Here is a 21,933-nt window from a genome sequence, read left to right on the forward strand (position 1 = left end):
AGGAATTACTTAAAAGCTGAGAAATCGCAACAACCAAAACCGGGATTTAGCTTGGATTCCGCGGAGCTGTTTATGACATTTTTAGCGTTTCTAACTTAATATCAGCGTCTTTGAAGCTGCACGAGAATGATAATAATGTAAGAGATATGTCTGCGGCTCACCCAGGTTGAAGGTTGGACGGAATGCACGGTACTGACACTGGCGGGACATTTTAAAAGTGGTATGGCAGGTACTTGGGTTTTGTACGGCACGTATTCAGGGTGACTCCGAATTACACTCAAATTTGTGTAACCATAGAATTGCTCAAAATTTTCGATCACTAGGCAGCTGAAGAAACACCGTCCCCATGATTCCTCGAGTACGGGCCGAGGCGCTTACGGGATTTAGCAAATTGTCTATTCGTGCGTAATGTTAACACTTTGAAATAATTAAGCTACATTGAAATCCTCGCGAAAACTAGGACAAATAATCTTAAACTTAAGCTTGTCGAAGCTGAAGTTTGGAATTATTTGTGCTAATATTTAGGTCGCGAACAATAAGTCATTCAGAGTTTTCTAACAAAGATTTTTCTTTTTACTTGTTTTAACTTTTTAATATATTGAAAACCGGCCGCCAGATAAGTCTGTATATACGCCAGATAAGTCTGTATATACGCCATATCAGGCTGCATATATGCCAGATAAGTCTGTATATACGCCAGATAAGTCTGTATATACGCCATATCAGGCTGTATATACGCCAGGTAAGTCTGTATATATGTCAGATAAGGCCGTATATAGGCCGTATATAATCATATAATGTTTGATATGGCCAGATATGGCCCAGATATAAGATTTCCATACGGAAAAACATGAGCATCTATTTTTACGAGTCGGGAGAAAATACAGTGATCCCGAAGATCCTGGCCACGTTGGCTAGCTTGCTGCTAGCGGCTGCTGGTGGTAGCTGCCGTGACTCACGCGTATTCGCGGAGACGCAACGAAAAAGGCGCGTGATCTATACCGAGGGTTCCCAGAATCCCCTGCCGTCATGGCGCTGTACGTAAGCCAGCTTTCAGGCTTGTTTCGCTTTTCGGGTAAGCAAATCTGGGAGCCGGCTAAAGCTATGAATCATGCAGGCGTTTTTACCTAAGCGTCACCTCCCCCCCCCCCCCCCCCCCTTTCTCTCGTCCCATTTTCAAATACGCACCACGGCGAGAATCGCCAGAACGGTCGTGGTCTGGAAACTTCCTCCCATCAGCCAGCGGCAATACTAAAATGAACGAACGTGCCAGACACATGTAGCAGCCTTCCGAACGGACGACACGAAAGCGTCTTGGAGGACCTTTGGCATAAACACTCGGGATTTCGGACACTCGAAGGCCACTTTTTGGGGTACTTTCGATGCTGCGTTTTCACTGGCGCGTAAACATCGCTTGCGCTCGGGATCAGTCCAGCTAACCTCCGGAACATAATTCGAGGTTTCCGATGACGTTGTGCGAGTACAGTTCCTACAGGAACGCGTCTCCGACTGGTGTATTGAGCGTCCTATTCCTCCCACGTATCGAAGGCGGTGTCAAAGTGGCAACGTGACAACAAAATGACGTCACGAAAGCCGGAGTGTCATCGGCGGAATTCGAGGGACCGATTTTTAGGACGTGGTAAATACACCGTTTGGAGACGCGCTCCTGGCACTATAGTTCTAGGTCGAGGCGTGGTCGCGGCAACTATAGTCGGTTACAAGTCAAGAAGGTAGGAGAAGCTCCTCCCACAAGCGTGATGCGCCCGTTTCAAATCTCTCCGCAGTCGAAAGAAGAGTTCACTGGAAACGCTCCTTGTTCCGCTTCAATGGATTACCAACTTGTCTCCGATCCCACTTTTTAAGAAAGCGACCTTTGTATTCATCGGAGAGGGAACCGAGCCCCTGAAAGCAGCCTTTGTACCCATCGGAGGGGAAGCTAATCCCCGAAAGTCGTATTTGTTTCCATCCGAGGGGCAAAACTCTAACCTCCCTCTCGTGGCTTCCACAATGCTAAGTCAAAGTCGAAAGATAAAGCAAATATGTGCAGAAAGGCAAGACCCCCCTCGCGCGTTGGCCGCGACGTCACGGAAACAATGGGACGCTATTGTATGCGAAGGTGGCGGAGGGATATCTGATTCCCTTTGAGGGGCATTTGCCGCTACCTTCTTGACTTGTAACCGACTATAGTCTAGTGTTCGAAACGACGGGCCAGCCGTTGACAGGGCACTTCGGGACTCCGGATGCCTCGGTAAACGTCCCTGTCTAGAGTCCTGTCCTCGATGTCAAGGAAAACATTCGCTGCGACGACACACCGTGGGAAAGATATATGTCCCGTCGCGGTCGAAATGCTAGGTTCGGAACGGACAGGGATGTGGAAGCCAGTCAAACAAAACGCCTGACTGCGCATCAGAGCGACGTACAACTAAACAAAAACAAATCGCCGTTGCGCGGCGGCGCGCAAAACAATTGCGACCATCTCACAAGGACGTTTGTGTAGTTGGAACATAAGAACAATTTTAAGAGTGTTGAACTGGATTCTGAACAGTCGGAAATAATATATATATATATATATATATATATATATATATATATATATATATATATATATATATATATATATATTCTTTTTTTTTATTCGGGGAAAGTTTTTTTGTGACTTACGCGCCCATCCTGGCGCTTACTTTTCTTGTGCGTTTCCTTAGGATGTTATTACATCTTAATTCTTTTAGTTCAGAGTTCAGCGGCACGGACTCCACTGCTTATCTGCCTTTCTAGGCGAGCTCCCTTAAACAAAACCGGCGCTAGAAAAACAGTGCCAACGAGGTGACACGTTGCTGAGGTCCTTGAAAGTGTTACTGCTTCCAGTATGCCCTACTCTCTCTTCTCTTGTTTTGTGCTATTTTCGCTGTCTTATCTCGCATTCGCAAGGAGCTAGCCGTAACCGTAAATTCTGGACCCTGTTATGTTCCTCCGTTGCATCTTGTTTACTCGTGCAAAAAATTGGGGCGGGGGGAAGGGGGGGGGGGGGGGGATAAGGTGTTCGAAATGTCTCTTAAAGAATCCACAACTGCGCCATCGGTAACATTTCTGGAGGCTCTGTTGACATCACGATTTTGCAAAATCGAGGGTCGTTCATTGTGTTTCAAACTGGAAAAAACACAGGACTGTTGAGAAGAGAAAAAAGAACGGAGTGGGTGTGATCGGCATAATATTACGTGTGAGCCTGGGTTGCCGGTAAAGAAACGTTTGCCATGAGGTTAACGAAACGTGTTTCGACTACGTTTGCATTTCTATTCTTCTTCTGTCTCAACAGAGCATAAAGTGTCTAATGTTTTTTTGTTTTTTTTTAGTAAACGTTTTGAAATAGATTTCGCAAGAGAAAAGAAAAAAAAAACTGTGTTTCAACGCGCGTGCAAGTTTACCTTTTTTGTCATTCAAATTTACGCACATGGGCGTACGGAGTTTGAGCTCCATATTTGAAGAATAGCGGAAAGAAGGAGACGCATTGAGTTTTTAAAATAGTCGCGAAATGTCGACCAAACGAATGTCGACTTGGCGCAGTCTCGCGCACAGCGAAAACATAATTGCGATCTTTGTGCCTCTTGAGGATTAGGAAGTAGTTGTAGAGGCGGTTTTCATTCGCTGTTACGATAAACAGTCGTGTTTTCAAGCTCATACGTTTATGGTGTTCGGATTAATTTCGAGTGGCTGCAGTTTCAACACAAAACATATCGGTCCATTTTCTCTTACTTATTTTCATCTACTCGCGGCGGTTTCCTTGTCGCTGATTATATCTCTAACTTTGACTGCTTTTTTTTCGGTACGTATTATACGTTTTGTGATGGCCAGGGACGGCAAACGCTGCGACTCGTTCTGGTATGTATTGGTTTTTCTTTTTTCGAGGAAGATAACATTACACCACGCGCCAAAAATATAGTATCTACGGCATTGTTAAGAGTTCGTTAATGTCTAGTGTTAATTGTTATCTGATTATTGTGTTTTTTTTGTGTTTTTTTTTTTTTGCTTAGTTGGATTGTTTTTTTATTTATGGAGTTAGTTATCAAGCGCGCTTTTAAGCTAATAAGAACTTGGAACTACGTAACAAAAGAAAAGTGCCTGCAAATGCTCTATGCCATTTTTTTAATTTTTTTAATAAAGAGTAAGCTTGTAGAGGAGTGAACTTGCAAAGTCACGAAAAAAACTTTTGTTTAAAAATCATCAGCAAGTTCGTCCAGTGTGGCTAGCATTTTTTATCTCCTTTCCTCTTTTTGTGCCACATTCCTACAAAGAAGCCTCAATGATTTAATTTGAGATTACCTCTCGCCAGGACATGGCGAAATAAAAAAAGTAAAGTAAACCTTAGAATTCGCCGCCGTCTTGAATCGCGGAGCTTCCGGTAGGCGGGAAAGCATTGTTTTGCTCTCGGCACTGCACTGGGAGAAGCTCAAGTTTTAATCGCGACTCACTGGCATTCTTGTTTTGCCTTTTCTGTATTCTTTTACTTGTTCCAGGTTGTAATGCCTCGCATTTTCGTTCATCCCGCATACCGAATTTGTCAACAAGTGTGCGGCTGGGGACGAGGGTAAACGAAAACGGTCTATAGGGGGCACACTAGTTAACATCAAAAATATCAAAATGACTGTCTTCTGGATGATCGTCGTAGAGCAGCAGTGCAACGTTGGGGCTGCGTCGTTCGAGTATTTTTTATTTTCTGAAATACGAGAGTTATTTGAACGTCTTGACTCATACTTCCACGTCCGGAAGGTGTAACCAAGCACCTTAATTCTCAATCCGATCATTCAGGGCGCGTGTGTGTCCGCTGCCTTGGCTGGATTACGTGTTAACACATCCATCGAGCCAGTACATCCACCGAGCCATTACATCCATCGATGGATGTAATGACACGGTGGATATACTAGCTCGTTGGATGCGTTGACATGTGTATGGATGTAGCTGCTCGATGGATGTAGTTGCTCGTTGGATGTAGTTGCTCGATGGACGTAGTTGCTCGATGGATGTAATTGCTCATCCTTCCTGTTACGACGTCATAGCGCGCCATTACATCCATCGTTCTAGCGCATCCATAGAAGGCAAGATGGCCGCCACTGGGCTGTTTACGTTATTCACATTCTTATGTGGAGGGCAAGTTCGTCCTTCTTTTGCAGGGGTTGTGGTGAGGTCAGAACGCCGAGCTCTGAGTGGTTCTGAATGAAGGATAGTGGACAGACCTCAAGGCAGCTTGACTTAAGGTACCCACTATCCTCCATTTAGAGCCAATCAAAGTTCGGCGTCGTTCTGATGTCACCGCAACACCTACTCAAGAAGCGTACGAGTTGCTCTCTGCATTGGTTCGGGTTCCACATTCAGAGAACAAACGATAATCCCCAGAACGTTAGTATATCACAATTTAATTCTATAAGACATTCAGATTTTTTTCTCAAAGCGAAATAAAAGGTGTGATTCTGTGTACCGTTCTAATTCTATATAAAGTTTATATTTAGTTAATTTTGTTTCTGAAAAAAAGCAGTAACCAATGTTTGATCAATGTGGAAACAATAAACAATGCGCCGACGATGCGTGTTCGACTTTGGAAACGCCGAGGGCCGCAGAAAGTGCATGACGCACAAAGGGTCCTTGTACTCGCGTTTGTACGGTCAATTTAGCGTGTAACTTTCAAAAGAATGTAAACTATTATACAGCATACTTAAACGAAGAAATAAGCCTACGTGATTGATGGATGTAATGGCACGTTTTGAACGAAGCTGCTCGATGGATGTGATTACACGATGGATGTAACGGCACAATGGATGTAATGACACGCTTTTGGACGAAGTTGCTCGATGGATGTGATGGCGCGGCGGATGTAATGGCACGGTGGATGTAGCGGCATGATGTATGTAATGGCACGTTGGATGAACTGGCCAGAAATGGATGTAATGGCACGATGGATGTGCTGGCAGTATGGATGTAAGGGCACGATGGATGTAATGGCACGAAATTGGACGTAATCGGTCGATGGATGTAATGGCACGATGGATGTGTTGGCCGCAAGCCCCTTGGCTGTTGGCACCGTCTGGGTAAGAATTTTCACTTCGCGCACCGAGTGCAAGGCCATGTGCTGACTAATGTGCAGAGGTTTCAAACTCATGTGAGTGTTGGGGCCAGATATAGCCCACTCGAGATAGGTCAAGGGCCGACGTATGCCTGGGGAAGGACGGGGGGAGGTTGAGATATTTGATTTCGTGCACTCTACTTTCTGTAATCTTTCAGTTTTGCCCATATTTTAAACTGGCACCGCCCTACTATCGTGCTGGCACTATAAAAGGAAAAAAAAAAAGAGAAAGGAATCTGCCGTTCCCGTTGGTCGATTCATACGAGAATGAATCGACCAAGCTGAAGATTCATACGAGAATCTTCAGCTCATAGCTTTATCTTTGACAGTTTTTCCTGCTGCGAAAAGGAGATCATGCAGCCGAGGGTGCGTCCTTAAGCTAAGAGCACGCAGTTGCAGCTGATAAAAACAAAAAAAATCATGGCGGTATAGATTTTGCGCTAGATTACCCTAGCATGAAAAAAAAATTGTTGTGAACGTAAGTACACTCGCTGCACGCTTTCGCCTGACCTGTATTATATATTAGAAGTGAACAACCATATTAAGATGTTGATGAATGCACGTGCGAAGTGCCATTTGTATTGGATTATTATTTTTAGTATAGTTACTGCTGCAGAAGGCAGTGCGCGCAGCGCGTGGAACTATACACTCGCGCACTTTCCTTGAACTTCAATAATCTAGCAAAAAGTATATTGCCATACATGTGGTTTTAACATGACAAAAAATAAAATGAAAGACGTTTACGATTCCCTGTTATTATATTAGCGAAACATCGGCCGCCTTCTGAGGCTTTCAGTAGACTTCGTTTTTATTTGGTTTACCAACCTCTGCTAATTTTGTGTTTTGTTTTAACCTTAACGTGTTTTTCTTTTCCGTGATGTGATTGCTGTACGTATACATTGCGTGGCGCAGTGGAGGAAGACATCGGCGCTTCCTCGCACTTTTCTCAGACTATTAAGGAACCCCAAGTTTTATTGCCGCCGAAGTGTTTGCGCACAGCCTAGCGCACGAGTTGAGATGACGACGCATGCAGTCAACCCAAAGAAGCAGTCGCCGATATATATATATATATATATATATATATATATATATATATATATATATATATATATATATATATATATATATATATATATTAGAATTGAAAGGCTGTCATCAAAATTACTCGTGTGATGAAAAGTGCTCACACTGTACCTCCAGCCTGACCTTTAAAATTTGGTGATCGTCAATACCCTAACTGAAATACGAAAATGTGTCCATTTCATGGTCGCGTCGTTTCGCACAGTGTACCTGCTTTTAGTTTCAGTTGAACAATAAAAATACGGAAAACTTCCGGTGAGTTGTTCATCCTAAATCTGTTCAGTGTTTTGAGCCCACGTGAAGTTAGTGCTAGGTGTCCTAGGATTAACTTCACGTAAGCTCAAAACGCTACAGAGTTACGACGAACTAACCGCAGGTTTTTTTCCTATTTGACACTAACAGAATAAATATCTGACGTGTTTAATCACGTCTGTTATATATACGTATTTCTTACGTCGGGCTGCATTTTGGAACGTTGTGGTAATAATAAGTTCTTTGTTTTCTTCTAGTAAATATTTAATTATGTTACGACCTATGGTAGTCAGAGATGATTAGCATCTGGATTAATAAATCTGGGAGAAAAGGACTTCTAAACGGTATTAATATTTGATGTAGTTATGTTACGCATTAGAAAAAAAAAGAAAAGCTTATTAAGGATACGTGACAAAAATCTAAAATTTCGACGTGAAAAATATACGTATAATGACGATGTTACGACGGTCGCCAAGCGTGCTTGAGCGTGAAAACAAAAATTAAAGTAAACGACGTTTTCGTCCGAAGGAAGGGCACTTGGCTAATCCTAGCTTGACGGCTCGCCAAGGAAATGAGGACAAAACAAAAGAGGAAGACAGCTAGGGTGGGCTACAAAGGGAGGGAAGGCAATCGCACGCTTCTCCTGGCACCAGCGAAGCGCGATCCCACCCGTCATGCCTCATGTGTAACCATTACCATGGTTCCATCTGTAAGCTGGTAGCAACACCAACCGACAAATACTAGTAGTTAAATCCTTGGAAATTTGATTATTAATAAAACGGAGGAGGCAAAAAGTGTTTACAAAAATTGGGGGAGGGTCGTCTTTTCTTTTGCGACTGAACAATACCTCTACAGAGTGTGATAGAAGCCTAAGTCTGCCCATTTAATTGACATTTGGTTTTCTAGTGCTGGAGCACAGGGTGGCACGGGTTCCAGCATACCGTTTCTGGTGCGCTTTGTAGGCCTGAATCGCGGGACCGCTCTCTATTCTCGTCCGTGCAATCGTCGCACCTCCCCGTCTAGCTCATCATTGCACAGGGCACGGACCTCCCGTTTCGTCCTCTTTTTCTTGGTGTTTTACCCCTAAGAGGAATGAAATAAAATATAGTTTATTCGCGGAAGAGTGGAAACAAAGTGGGCTGGCATGTGCGAAAGCAGAACCCGCTTGTGTCTAGGGCCAGGCGACCAGCAAAACCAAGCTGCCTTATTAGGCATTTCAATTGACCGCGTTAATCGTTTCCGGCGCAGCTACCTGGGCCGGAAGAGGCTGTCCGGTGCCAACGAGCCGTTTGTGAAGGGCAGCCAGAGCGTGGTGCACGTGGACTACTCGTACTGGACCCTCTGCTACGCGCTCACGCTTGCCGGGGCCCGCAAGCTGCTCGACGCCCAGCCGCTGTCCAAGATGGTGCCCGTGGACGAGTACCTGCCCATCATGTTCGACAAGCACCCCGAGTATGGACGCCTTTAGTTATTTGGTCGCGTAATCTGACTTTTAGGGCACGGAAGCATTGAAGGGGCACTCAAGTGTGTGGTCGGTTTGCCTTGCTGCATACCCGACCCGGAGGAACAACACGGAGCCAACGGTTTTTACAACACATTTAATGGGACATGGACATGTTCATTAAATGGATTAACATGGTTACCAGCGGCGCCTGAGTCCAGGCAGCGACTCTCTGTGCGCCGCCTCTAATGCGCCTTATCAAGGCGGCGCACGCGATGTGCGCATGGCTGGCGTGACGTCGCCGCCACGCGGGAAAAGTTCGGCACCTTTGCCTCGCAGTCGGGCAACTGGGCTGGGGAGCCGCCAGGGTGCCCACAAGTGTTTTCTTAGATCGCCTAGTTCTGGTGATAACCGGTTGTCTGGTTGCCGCCGTAGCTCATAGATTGCGGTAGCTGTCCAGAACGTTGTGTCGAGATTTATTTGTCCACGGACACAAAACTGGGAAAACTAGCCCTTAACAGCTCCGCTGTAAAATATTGTGTTTTGTTTATATAACGCAGGGGCGCTAAAATACCGGATTCACGCACAAAAAAAAAAGAAGAAACTAATACAAGGTCCTATCTTAGATTTCCAAATTACCACTTTAGCCCAAGTTTAATAGACCTCTTTTTATGTATATATAAAAAAAAGAAGTCAGACAAGTTCTGTTCGAACTTTGGCAACGGGAGTTCAAGAAGATTGCTTACATTACGCGCCCTCCACTTCGTAAACCGAAGGCGCCGTACGTGGGTCAATTTGTGGAAATAAGGTCCCTGTCGCCTGCTCTATCATTTCCTAGATCTTCCGTTTCCCTGGTGTGTGGGGAAAATTCGTATTTTTCCGCCATTAGAACGTCCGCTCGGGCCCCGAGCAGAGTGGATAGATTATCTGAAAGGGAACCATTGATTTACGTTTCCTAGCCCTCCTGCTCCCTGTTGAGGTTTTCCCCTTTGTTTTAGTCTCAAAACAATCGATGAGCGGGGTCTGCTGTTGGAGAAGCGAAAAGTGTTAAAATGACTGTTTTGCTCTCGACATTGGTATTGGATAGCCTGCTGCCGCCTATGTTAAGCATGCTTTGAGGCAAGTGCCTAAAGCAAGGTCTTGCCTAAAAAGTAAGAAATAACTAAAAATATTTTTTTAATACAAGTTTCGTCTGTAAAACAGATCCGTTTTTCTTTTCTTTTTTTTCTTTTGTAAGATGGTGGTTTTTATTATTTCGCCGGGGTTCTGTGGATACGCGCTTGGAATCGAGATGGAGGAGCAAATTTGCTGCTAACGAAGCTGCCATCCGCTTTGCTTTGTTTCTATCCGCAATGGTAGTGTGTGGGCGTCACGTTGCGCCACATTTGCTGTTTTTGTGTTGCGTTCTATTACTTAGCTCATAATGGAATGAAACTTCGCTGAAGTCGGATCGTTCCTTCGCACGTTTTACTAAAGAGACAGAGGCAGACAACGCGGAAACAAAATTTTGTTCTGCGGCAGAAATAAACATTTGTTCTGTCTTGTAATGATTTCGTTCTCTTTCTGGATACAAGCATGAAAGTTGAAAGGAATCGAGTCGCGGGCGGAACATCACATGGACATTAGAACTTTCTTGTCCATATTCGCGTCTTCGTTTCACCGACAGTCCCAGTACCTTTAAAGAGATTGTACCTGTCTTAAGTACTCTACTCAATATGCTGTATTTCAAATACTTTTGGTTGCAATTCGATCTTTCGCCAATACATATTATCGAGAGTATTTTCCACTTTATTTTAATTGCATTTCTCAGTATCTTGTACTTCTTACCTAAAATACATTTCTTACTCTATTAAAAAATTTGTCGCGGGTATATTTTACGCGAATGGGGCTCGGCACACCCCAGCGCAAAGCTGAGTCGATTGCAAACTTGAAGCGGAAACAGTCAGACACAGAACGAAAAATAAATATGGGCCAAAGTAGAAGAAATAGAAGGAAATTAGAAAAAAAAATATAAACAATGACAGTTCTTTTTTTTTCTTTTTTTTTGTATTCTGTTTTACTTTGTTACGGCTAGCTTGTCAGCTTCTTTCGAGATAACTGTCTGGGGGGAGGGGGGGAGGAGGGAGTAGCTAGCTCTACTTTGAGCCTTCCATGAGGAGGTAGATTATAACAGCGAGGCAGGAAACAAGCTAGGCGCCGGGTAATCCCTCAAAATGTGGAAACAAAGAGTTCTCCCCAGGTTGTATGCCCTTTCTGAACGCTCTTCTTAATATGAGAAACAAGCAAAGAGGTTGACAACCACGAGAAAGACAGGAAGGCTTCTCTGTACGATTAGTTAAACGACGAGTCCGAGGTGTGCGTTATAAAATCACCGCAAGATGGGATTTCCTGCTATGTGGCTATGGCTTGAGCGACCTACTTTCTTTTTTAACTTTTGTAACATGCACCAGTGTGATGCTACTCCTAGTACTGGACTGCATAGAATCGATTTTGTTTTTTGTTTCCGCTGCTCGCAAATGTAACATTCTAGTGTCACTGCAGACTACACAAAATTACGCGATGCAGAAGTATCCTCAAAAGTAATTAAATTACGTTCCGCAGTATTTGTATTCTACTCGGGTACATAGCCAGGATTTTGTTTTGGAGGGGGAGGGGAGGGGGAGGGGAGGGGCCAGCCCTTGACAAAATGCTGTATGAGGGGAGGGGGAGAGGAGGTCCCAGCAAAATGAAAGATTTCGGGGGGGGGGGGGGGGGGGGGAGGACGGGAATCATGCCCCCCTCCCCCCCCCCCCCTGGCGACGTGCCTGAATTTCTACTCAAGACATTTTGTAGGAAAGGTAACCTGAATAGTACTCTAAGGGCCGGTTGCACCAACGTCGCTTATCTTAACCCAGAGCGGCGCTTTCCTTAGCCGGCTTAGCGCCCTAAACCGAGCTTAGGTAAGCACGGGTTTAAATTCCGGTTGCACCAACGTTAAGCCGGCTTTACAGACGAGCCCCTAGCTAAACGCTGGATTTGGGTAGGGAATCTAGGGACAAACAGAGCAAACTAGGGAACGCTGAGAGCGACGAATACGATTGGCGGAGAGGAATCATGCAATGTAAACCAAAAAAAAAAAAAAACAACTGCCGTAGTAGTTGTCGTCGGCGTCTGCTTTTCGCTGTATTTCTTCGGTGAGTAACAAATTAAAGGTCTCCAAATTCAATCATTTTTTCGTTTAACTTTCAATAACAGAAGTCAAAGCTTCAAATAAACACGAATGCTCTTTACATCTGTGATTGTGTGTTTAATATCGGTCGATAAAAGGATATTTTGACAGTGGTAGTAGTTTTCGTGCTCACATTTTGAGGCGAAGGAGCCATCGGGGGCCCCAAAACTCACCGAACGCGAGAAGGACACTCTACTCACTACATCGTTGAAGACAAAACATCATGGATATAAGTAGGCAGGTAAGATGACTACTAAAACCAAGTCAAGCCTGAGACCGATGAAGTTCAAAACAGTGACGAACTCGCCACGGCAGCTGCGAAAATGCCCGGAAATCGTCGAATAGAAGTCGTCGAGAGGTCGGGTCACGAGACCTTGCATCGACGGTACTCGTTGCTATCAGCAAGGTGACAGAACTGCACTGTACCGTCGTTGAACATCCGCTGCAGCCTCAAACGGACTTCAGTTTCACACTGTCGAGTTCAGAAAAAAAAAAAAAAAAACTCCCACTAGTACATCACATCGCGCCGATAAGAACGTTCGTCTCTTCGCATCACCTGCCCTAGCCTGCCCCGATACAGCAATGAACGAATCTAACGTAGTAGTCGTTACGATTTGTCGTCGCCACGAATGAAAGATATAAAGCAAAATATTCCTAAAAAATCGCGATCACCAAAACAGTTACGGAGGACACAACAAGGCGCAACTTTCAACTGAATTTTATTGAAAACGTGTTCCGGTATATAGTCTCAACCATCGTCACAATGACAACAAACGACAAAAGTAAAGGGAAAACACTATCACAGAGCACAACTCGGAAACAACAGTATCTCGTTCTCGGGAAACGAATGAAAGATATAAAGCAACGTATATAAAAAAAAAGGCGATCACCAAAAAAGTTAACAGTTATGGAACGATAGAGCTTTCTGAAGCCAAGATTCTACTCGCGAGATAAGGAAAATTCACTGAAGATTGTCTCAAAACTCAGAAAACGAAAGAAATTGAATTTTCGCTGTTTTATTACTTAAAAGCGCCGCAATCTAATGCAAACGGCAGAGGTGTCGACAATCAGCTGATCGCCGAGATCATGTACTGCCACTATTCAACGCGCTGATCAGATTGAAGGATACGCGCTGCAAGTGTAAATAAACAAGGTGGTAAATAACAATACGTTACGGCTATGCGAAAATTAGTAAGTACATACGAACAAGCTCGTTGACAGAAGAACCAACGGGAATACAGACGTGAGCCCCACAGCTCCGGAAGTTTCTCGGTTAGGGCTAACACGCCCTGAAAGTGGAGAGCCAACTTGAAAGCAGGGGTCGATCAACACTTCACGCGACAATATTTTGCATCCTTGTCACAATCGAAAGTCATTTTGTCGAGACTTTCACGCTGATGTAGCCTAAAACACTTTGCACAACCAATTTCGTCCACCGCGTCGACCGTGACAAACCAGCCGCCATGTTTTTAATCCAGGATTAAGAAACAACCAGAAGCAAAGCGCCCAATGTTGGGCGCTTAAGTTAAGCGTAGTTTAGTGCTAGGTTTAGCGATAAGCGAGTTTGGTGCAACCGAACGAAACCGAAACTAAGCTTAAGTTCCCGGCTAAGCTCCGCTTTGCGCTAAGCGACGTTGGTGCAACCGGCCCTAAATCGTTTATAAAGCTGGTATTTCGTAACTTAAATCTTAAATACTTTTTGCCGTGAACCTTGCCCAACACGGCTCAAAAAACGGCTCAACAGTTTTCACTCCTTGAGCGGCGTACTCGTCGTCTCGTGTACGGACATACAAGCACACAAGAGACTAATCTCTCGCCATGTAACCGCTCATTAAGGGAATGCGTAATTACCTTCCAATTTAGAATCCACTTCAGAACATCTCAGGGCCCTCGGTAAAATCCGGAGCGCCAGTTGAAGAAAACTTTTCAGGAAAACTCCCAGATAACGTTCTGCCCGCGCCCTAATTCTTTCAAACTTGCGTACTCGTCTCAGCAAGAAGCACGAGGAAGAAAACAAATGCTAATTGTGCCGCAGCAAAAAATGACCGTTCCCGCGTTGCCTGCTGTCTTTCTTATTTCTGCTGAGCAAATCATCAACGCCCGCAAAACGCTAATTAATGACACGACATCAGCATGGGTTTATTTCATTACACGATACACGATACATCCTAATTTGGATGAAGCACAGCCAACGCTATGATTCAGGGTAAAAGAAAACCATGTCAACTGTAGTTTTGTTAGCAGCTGCTCTCTTGTACTTTGCTCTCGACTTGTCGTGCGTGTGAACTGTTACTGCAATAATGCTATTTGCGGTAGTCTCGAGAAAGAGCGGGACTATTGAAAGACAGGTGTTTTGTCGATTACGTTATCCTAGGAAGCTAATATGCACTTCGTATACGTCTGTGTGTTTGTGGGCAAAATAAGGGGAGGGGCAATACCATTCGCCAGATGAAAAGAAATGATAAGGTAGAATAGCTGCAGTGTTAGTGTTAGTAGCGAGAATAGCTAGGGAAAGGGAAAAAAGATTGAAATGTGATAAGGCTGCCCTGCGTTTGTGGAATAAGGCGAAGCACGCGAGGTTCGGTTGCGTGGACTGTTCCTGAAAAGTCACGACCTATACTTTTTCAGCGTTTTGGAATAGTACTGCTGAGCCGCCTACGCAATGCGTGTACCGCTTCTTGGGTGACACGGTTGCGTGATTCGAATGAAAACACTAAATCAGGAAGGAAAATTGATACTTTGTTAAGAATTATTCTTCCGTGTGTGTGTTTGTCCGAGTGTAATTCCTAAATTCCCACGACGTACGCTCACAACATACCGGTATCCATGGTGACTGCAGTAGGTGTAGTGTAGTGGATACTCTAACGCAGCGTGTCAATTCTCGGTGTTGTGTTTGGGCTGATTTTCATTTTGCACTGTTACCATTTATGCGCCAACCTTCTTATCGGGACATCCGTGTAGGAAACATGAACTCTAACGTGACGTTTATCAAAGTTTTGTTTTCTATCTTTTTTTTAGCAAGTGTTCGCGTAAACGAGGAGTTTGTTGATAGAATCTGCACAGTGTTTGGCACCATAGATACCGGTAATCTATAACATTCAATGATCTAAGTAAAGAAAACGAGGGTGATATCAAATGCTTTAATCAACGCAACATTCGGGTACGTATTACTATGGAGCCACTTCCCCTCGTAGTTTCCGCACAGTGTTAGGCACTTATCATGACGCGGCACTAGCCTTTGAATGCCCTTCTTAAAGGAGGTTACCGCCTGGGTCCTCGGCCACTCCATCATGCACTCAAACAAGGCCGTCATTCGCCACAGACTTATTTCTCTGGCCCCCATTACGATGGACGTCTTTTCATCTTTCCCAATACTGCCAACGCCATTCCCTCACGAAGCTACCGCTCATCATTTTCCTCCACAGACGTTAGTTTCCGGTGAACTTCAGCAGCGCGTTTTCCCTCCACTCGCAGGAAGCGAATTAAAGAGGGAACCCTGCACTTGGAGGTCTACGTGAATCGCATGCGCCTTGTTTATACACTCACGCACGCCCTCTAGAGAAACAAAACGGTACGAGACGGCCAACTGTATGAGGGAGGGGCACGTAAAACGCCTGAACAATAGTGTGCAGATGGATGTCTCTCCGCTGGCAGGCTCTTTGCAGGTCATCGAAAAATAAAATCAAAAACAGCCGTCTTTTTTTTTTTTTTTTCAGTAATGTGTTAGCGGCGTTCCAGACCATGTTCCTGTCGTTTTATGTTTGCACTGTGCTCCCTTTCGACGTAGTTTGGTCAACGTTGAAAGCTATATACAACCATAGCTAGCTAACCAGAGCGAGGCATGTCAACTCGGAGTGCACTTCTCCTGTACAGAACTGTGGCGTGCTTCGTTTCGTGTTTTAGGGGCGAAGCTTCTTAGGGGCTAGCCATGTCCGTATGTTCGTCCGATGTCCGGCGTCGGGTGATCGTTCTCACGAGCACGTGAGCACGTGCTCCCGTGCTCGTGTAGCGCAAAAAAAAAAAAAAAAAAAAAAAAAACGCATCTCCACGTGGTGAATGATGTTGGTTGGGGCGAAGCTCTGGTGGTGCTTGTCTGCGTAGACGGTGAGCTGCAGCATGCCGAGCCTTTCGTTCGTGTTCATCCATCTCAGAGAGAGAGTGTGTGGTATGGAACGCGGTTATAGGAAGTATTCACTGGCGGCCATAGTTGTGTGCGTGACTGCTGAGCGCGTGCTGATGGCGAGCTTCCACGGTTCTTTTGCAACGTGCATTTCACACCATCAGGATTGCCGGTCTTAGCAGCCTATTAATGTGGGCTTGTTCTGAGCGTGCGCTTTAGGCAGCACCCAGAAATATGGCGCCCAGTGAATACTCCTTATATACGCATTTGAGCATTTGACCGCAGCGTGACATGGATGAAAACGAACGAAAGGCTCGGCATGCTGCGGCTCAGCGTCTCCGCAGACAAGCACCACCAGAGCTTCGCCCCAATCAACATCAGTCGCCACGTGGAGAGCGGTTTTTATTCGGCTCGCGGAGGACGCGTTGCTTTAGCCATTTGCGATGTTCTGGTGAAAAGGAGCGTAGTTCCTATCTTTCGTACAGTCTCAAGTTTGACTTCTGTTACAGGTTTTGTAGTGTTTTTTTTTTAGGTGTTGTTTGGTTACTTTACCTGAAGAACGCGACTGCATGTGACTGGTGTGTTGAGCATCCTTTATATAGAAAGTGATTTTGAAGGTGCAGTAAATGACGTCAGAGGAGCCGCCGTGTCGTGCTGTCGGATGTGGCGGAAATCGGTCATTGAATTTCCGGCAAAAAAAAGTATGAGCGAACGTGATGTGTCGCTGCCGGCGCAGCGTCCCAACTCGTTGCTGCATGCAGCAACTCCCGAAGATTGTCGAGCTGAGAGGGAGCCAGATCAGAAGAGGCGCCTGCCGTGTTCACCTCCGCCGCTGTTCGATCGCCTGGATCGCGACACGTAACAGTATCGCACTTCCATGACGTCATGAAGGCGGAATTCGAGGAACCACATATTAGGACGCTCTGAACACACCAGTCGGAGATGTGATCCAGGCAACATAGTTCAGTCGGAATCCTTCTAACGCTTTTTCTTGAGTGTCTGTCCCTTTCTGTTTCGACAGGGCAACCTGGACGGCTCACTTTCCGAACCGGGACCTCAAGGCGTTCTCGGTGTACCCGCTGCTCGTCTATCCCACGCATTACACGGGGGAGGAGAACTACATCAGCGACACGGAAGACTCCGTGGTCGTCGATGCCCTCGCTGCGGAGGAGGCCAAGGATGATCTGTCGAAAGCAGCGCCTTTGCCGCCTGTGGTCACGAACAAGGACGAACTCTAATTTGCGGCACACTCCTTGTGAACTGATTTTTGTTTTGTTTTTTTGGCAGCTACGTCAGAGTTGTCACATTCGTTTGACAACAGAACGATAACACGCTGCCATTCTTGGGTCCACGCTTTAGTCGAAGTTTAAGCTATTGACACACTCATATATCTTTGACGTCATTCTGCGGCGATGGCACTTTTCAGACGTTGCGCTCGCTAATTGTGGGAATTCAGCTCGCTCTTTCGTTAAAACTTAGCTCTTCGCACATGTGCAGTTACCAGAGTCATCACGTGGCTACTCGCACATTCGTCAGCAGTGACTTGGTTTACGGATCATTTATAGCGACAATGCGTTTTCTTTGCGTGCCGTCAGGGGCCTTCTGTCTAGCGTAGTGATGCCGAGGCAGGAAAACGTTTTAAATACGTAATAAATATGAAATCGTTAAGCTATTCGCCTTCTCAAGAGAAAATATGGCTTTTTTGTATTAATATGTCGAGCTGCTGAATATGTTCTATAGCTACAGCATAGTACACTGATCGAGAGAGCCGTGCCATTTGTACTTTGAGAAAAATGCCGGCTTAATCTTTTTTTCGACTTGTCGGTCCAACTTTTGCCGCTTTGGACAGGAAATCACGGTAATGTTCCAAGTGTACTTTGAAACCCAAATCCCGTAGTTTCCTATCTCGGGCGTGTAACGATGGTTGAAATAATGTTAGGCTCCATATCCCGAATGTCCCGATCCGGCGGTGCCGAGCGACGGCCGTTAAAACTTAATTAACAACATAACAAAGAAGAAATGTGCGCCCCAGGGCGATTCCTTTCTTAATTTGCTTACGCCTATACACTGGAGCAGACGATAAAGCCCCCTGGATATATTATCTTTTTCCCTCGTGATTTATTTTTTAAAGTTATTACTCGTATAATGAAGGAAACATCTTAATTTTTTTTTTATTAGTATCTCGCACTCTGTTTTTTGTATTAGTTAAATTTAGTTTTATTTTTACTACGGCAGTAATCGAAAATTGCTTTCTGCTAATGAAAAAGAGGGTCGTCTTGTAAGTTTTTTTCTTATTATTTTCTTTACAAATTCATCATACCCAGAGGCGACGGGGGCTATGCTGGCTTCCCCCTGACTTGTCGATCAATATGACTGCGGGCGCTGCGGGGCATCCAATGGAGATTTGAGGACTGTGATTGGCTAGAAGATGAAGAAGCGGATAAGCTGGGCGCGCGTGATTGCGTGGCTCTTCTCGAATCAGTGCACTACTGTCCCATTCGTGCAAATGCCGCCGCTGAGCATATCGCATAGGCATTTTTCCAGGCAACGTGTTGAAAGTGACGTCGGACCAAACAAATGTAATTGCTGTCGTCGCTTACCTATAGCGAGGCGATGGACCGACGGCGTCGAGTTGACCGGTGAAACAGCGCCTCGCTATGGTCCTCACTCAACTGCATCCCGCTAATGACAGCTTCGTTCATGTTAAACTCGAGGTATATACGGAGGTGGCTGGCGGTGGGGCCGCGTATTCCAAGTGGCCGGACAAAATAAACGGGATAACGCGGCCCTATCTATAGTTACTCTTATCTGCACCTTTGACAGCTATTTCCTTGGCAGCTTTAACAGTCGACCACTTTTACGCACCGAGTACCTTCGCTCAAATCATGGCAGGCATTTGTTCACTTGTATAGAAAAGGGTTGCGCATGCAGAATGGCGTAAACTGATGCCTTTTGCTTTGATTACCTCTTTTCCTTTTTTTTTTCACATTTCTGGCGTTGCTTTGTAAGATTGTGTCATGGTGTTCCTTATTATACATGTATGTTTTTTTTAGGGCTGGTGTTACTTTCTCTTGAACAAATTTTTTTTTATTTTTCATAATGAACAACAATTCGAGAAGAAGAAAAAACTGCAATCAGCCATTTTGTTTACGACTAGTCTTCAACTGTTTCGGTGTCTGTGCCTCCAACAGCGATCAAGCGAACTCTTATGATAAGCTTTGTAGCGAGCTTTCAGAAGGTTTGGGATTTAATGTCATCGCACAAATCATTAATTGCATACAGCTATTGTCCCTTTTTCTTTTATTTACGTTTAGGGAGTCATGTTGAAGAATCTCGTTTTACGGCATCTCATGTTTGGTGTTTCTCTTGCCGCGTCTCGATTATTTTGTTGTACACGTGCCAAATGATGCTGTATCCTGATTTTGTATTGCAGCTGTATATGATGCCGACAGCTCGTACAATTTTGTTTAATGGTATAAATCTCCGTTTACAAGTCACTTTCATGCCTTCGCCTAAAAAGACTTTAGGTAGGTTAAACAAAATTAACGGAGTCAAATATTTAACAACCAAAGACCTGGCGGTAATTGAGTAGTGTTTTTTCTCTTATAATTATGCTTGATTATAAAGCGTTGCTTTGTGGTCTTTGGGGAAATCCAAACACTGCCAGTGTGTCTGTATGTTTGGTTTTCTAGTTTGTACGCGTGTGTTATCGTCCGATGTTCCTATCGCATTGTGCTAGCCTCCTGCTGTGCATTCACGTAACGACCAACGTGCTGTTTTCATTAAGTTATTCGCAAATGTTTGGAGCACCTACCCTCGCTCTCACTCTGCCTCCCTCCCTCCTTCTCTTGTTACCCTGTGCTCTTGCTGCAAACAGGAAAAAAACTCATTGTGGTCCTATTCTTTTCTTAGGTCATTTAAAAAGGAAGCTTCGCCGTTTCTGTATTTCTTTTGTAGTTTCGTCTGCCCTGGTTCCGTTTCGCGTTTTATGTTTGTCTGCCTGCACTGTTTTATGTGACGAAGATTGCCGGTTGCTAGTTATTTTCACTACAGTTGCTAGTCAGTCTTTAACTCTTTTATTATTGTGTTTGCTTGGGTTTATGTTCCCCTTTATCTTACGTGAGAATAAAATGCGAAATCGAGCGGAAATTGTCCCTCAACGTACGTGGAGTGCATATGTTTACGTGCACTTCGCCTGTAAGCCAAAAAAATACAGGCATGCGGGCCAACTAACTCCATAATACTCAACCCATTTTTTTCTCCTATTTTAGACTTACTATGGACTTTGCCTGTTTAGTTTTTGTACTGCTGCGTTGTATTCAAACTTGTGCGTAACTCAGCTACACCACTCAAGTTACTGCAGTTTCGCTACTCCTCTGAGTGACATTTTTATTTCGGTAATTTGTAGTTTACTCCAAATACTTTTTTCCGAATAACTTTCACTAAAATTTGTGGTAGGGTTGCCTTGCTGCATGCCTATCCGGGAGGAACAACACGACGCCGGGGTTTCCACAAGAATAAATTACATTTATTAAAGTAAAAGCAAAGGGTTGTTAGTACTGAAGCATAACAATGCCGGGCATTCGACCTACGCGTCTCCGTGCCCTCGGTCCGTCTCCGTGGGCATGTCCCCCCTTTTATAGCCTCTCGCGCCTGTCCTTCGTGCGCTGTTGCGCGCCTCAGACGTTGTCCACTCTGGGCGGTCGGCAGCGGCCTCTGGGCTTGGTGGCCGACCCTCGCTCCCACAAATTGCAAATTACTTTTTAAGCTTAGTTGTAGTTGTCTACAAACATTCCCACACAAAAAGAGGTAGATGTCGGAATATTAACCGATATTCGTTAAGGGGAAGACTCGAGCCAAGGAAATCCAGAGAAAAAGCTCTCTCTTCGGGGATCTGTACGCTTTTCCGTCTGTTTCAGTGACGGTTGGAACCGTACACGGAACGCGAAGGTGTGTCTCCAGTGTGTGTTTAAGTGGGGCTGAGTAACCGCGTGATTAGCGCCAGAGACTGGCTTTCTTTTTGTCCCAGAGTACCCGAAGACAAGCATTTAAAAAATTCCAGCCTTTCCACTTTGGTGAAGAAGGAAGACCAGCGAAGCTGTACTATGGTAGGAAGGAAGTAATGGCCGGCCGCAAGTCGGCAAGCCAGAGTGGAAAGTCTGGAAAGGTTGCCACCACCTATGAGCGACGGCGGCAACCAGACAACCGGCAAGCCAGTTGCCTGGTTGCCGCCGTCGCTCATAGATGGTGGTAGCTGTGTTCTGTGTTATCAGGTCATTTGAGGACGGACACGATCCTGGGGAAACTAGCCCTTAACAGCTCCGCTGTAATAAAAAGCGAGCATCTCTCCACCACGCCCGCCAATGGCAGGAGGTGTCACCATTGCACAGTACATCCTTATCCAAAACGGCATCAAATGCAACACCCACTCCAAAGCTCGTCTGGCTCTCCTGGGTGTTTCCACATCAGATCCTACAACGATGCCCCGGGTCATATTCTTATATCTATGTAAAAAATATACCTGAAAGCCAGTTTCTTGGCAAGAGCAGTCAGCTATATACGAACACCTAAGCTAACTTTCTTCCGGATTAGTGAAATTTCGAAGCTCGAGGCATGGATATTGCCATGGTTTCATATGGTAATCTGTACAGCTGTCGATTTCACACCTACACATCCACGTAGTAGTAATTTTCCTACTTATTTCATAAAAGTTTACAACA

General features: G+C 45.0%; 1 protein-coding gene across 1 annotated transcript in view; it reads left to right on the forward strand.

Annotated features, from left to right (window-relative positions):
• Positions 1-20,355, forward strand: part of LOC120837787 (procollagen galactosyltransferase 1-A) — a 621,404-nt gene extending 601,049 nt beyond the window's left edge. Inside the window, exons 12-13 of the mRNA XM_042292499.1 lie at positions 8,693-8,896; positions 17,235-20,355. Of these exons, the coding sequence (XP_042148433.1) occupies positions 8,693-8,896; positions 17,235-17,451 (421 nt within the window). The 3' untranslated portion in view covers positions 17,452-20,355. The remainder of the gene's footprint in view (positions 1-8,692; positions 8,897-17,234) is intronic.
• The last annotated feature ends 1,578 nt before the right edge of the window (positions 20,356-21,933 follow it).

The sequence above is a fragment of the Ixodes scapularis genome, unplaced genomic scaffold, assembly GCF_016920785.2.
Source record: "Ixodes scapularis isolate PalLabHiFi unplaced genomic scaffold, ASM1692078v2 PGA_scaffold3__209_contigs__length_174095766, whole genome shotgun sequence".
NCBI classification, from domain to species: domain Eukaryota; kingdom Metazoa; phylum Arthropoda; class Arachnida; order Ixodida; family Ixodidae; genus Ixodes; species Ixodes scapularis.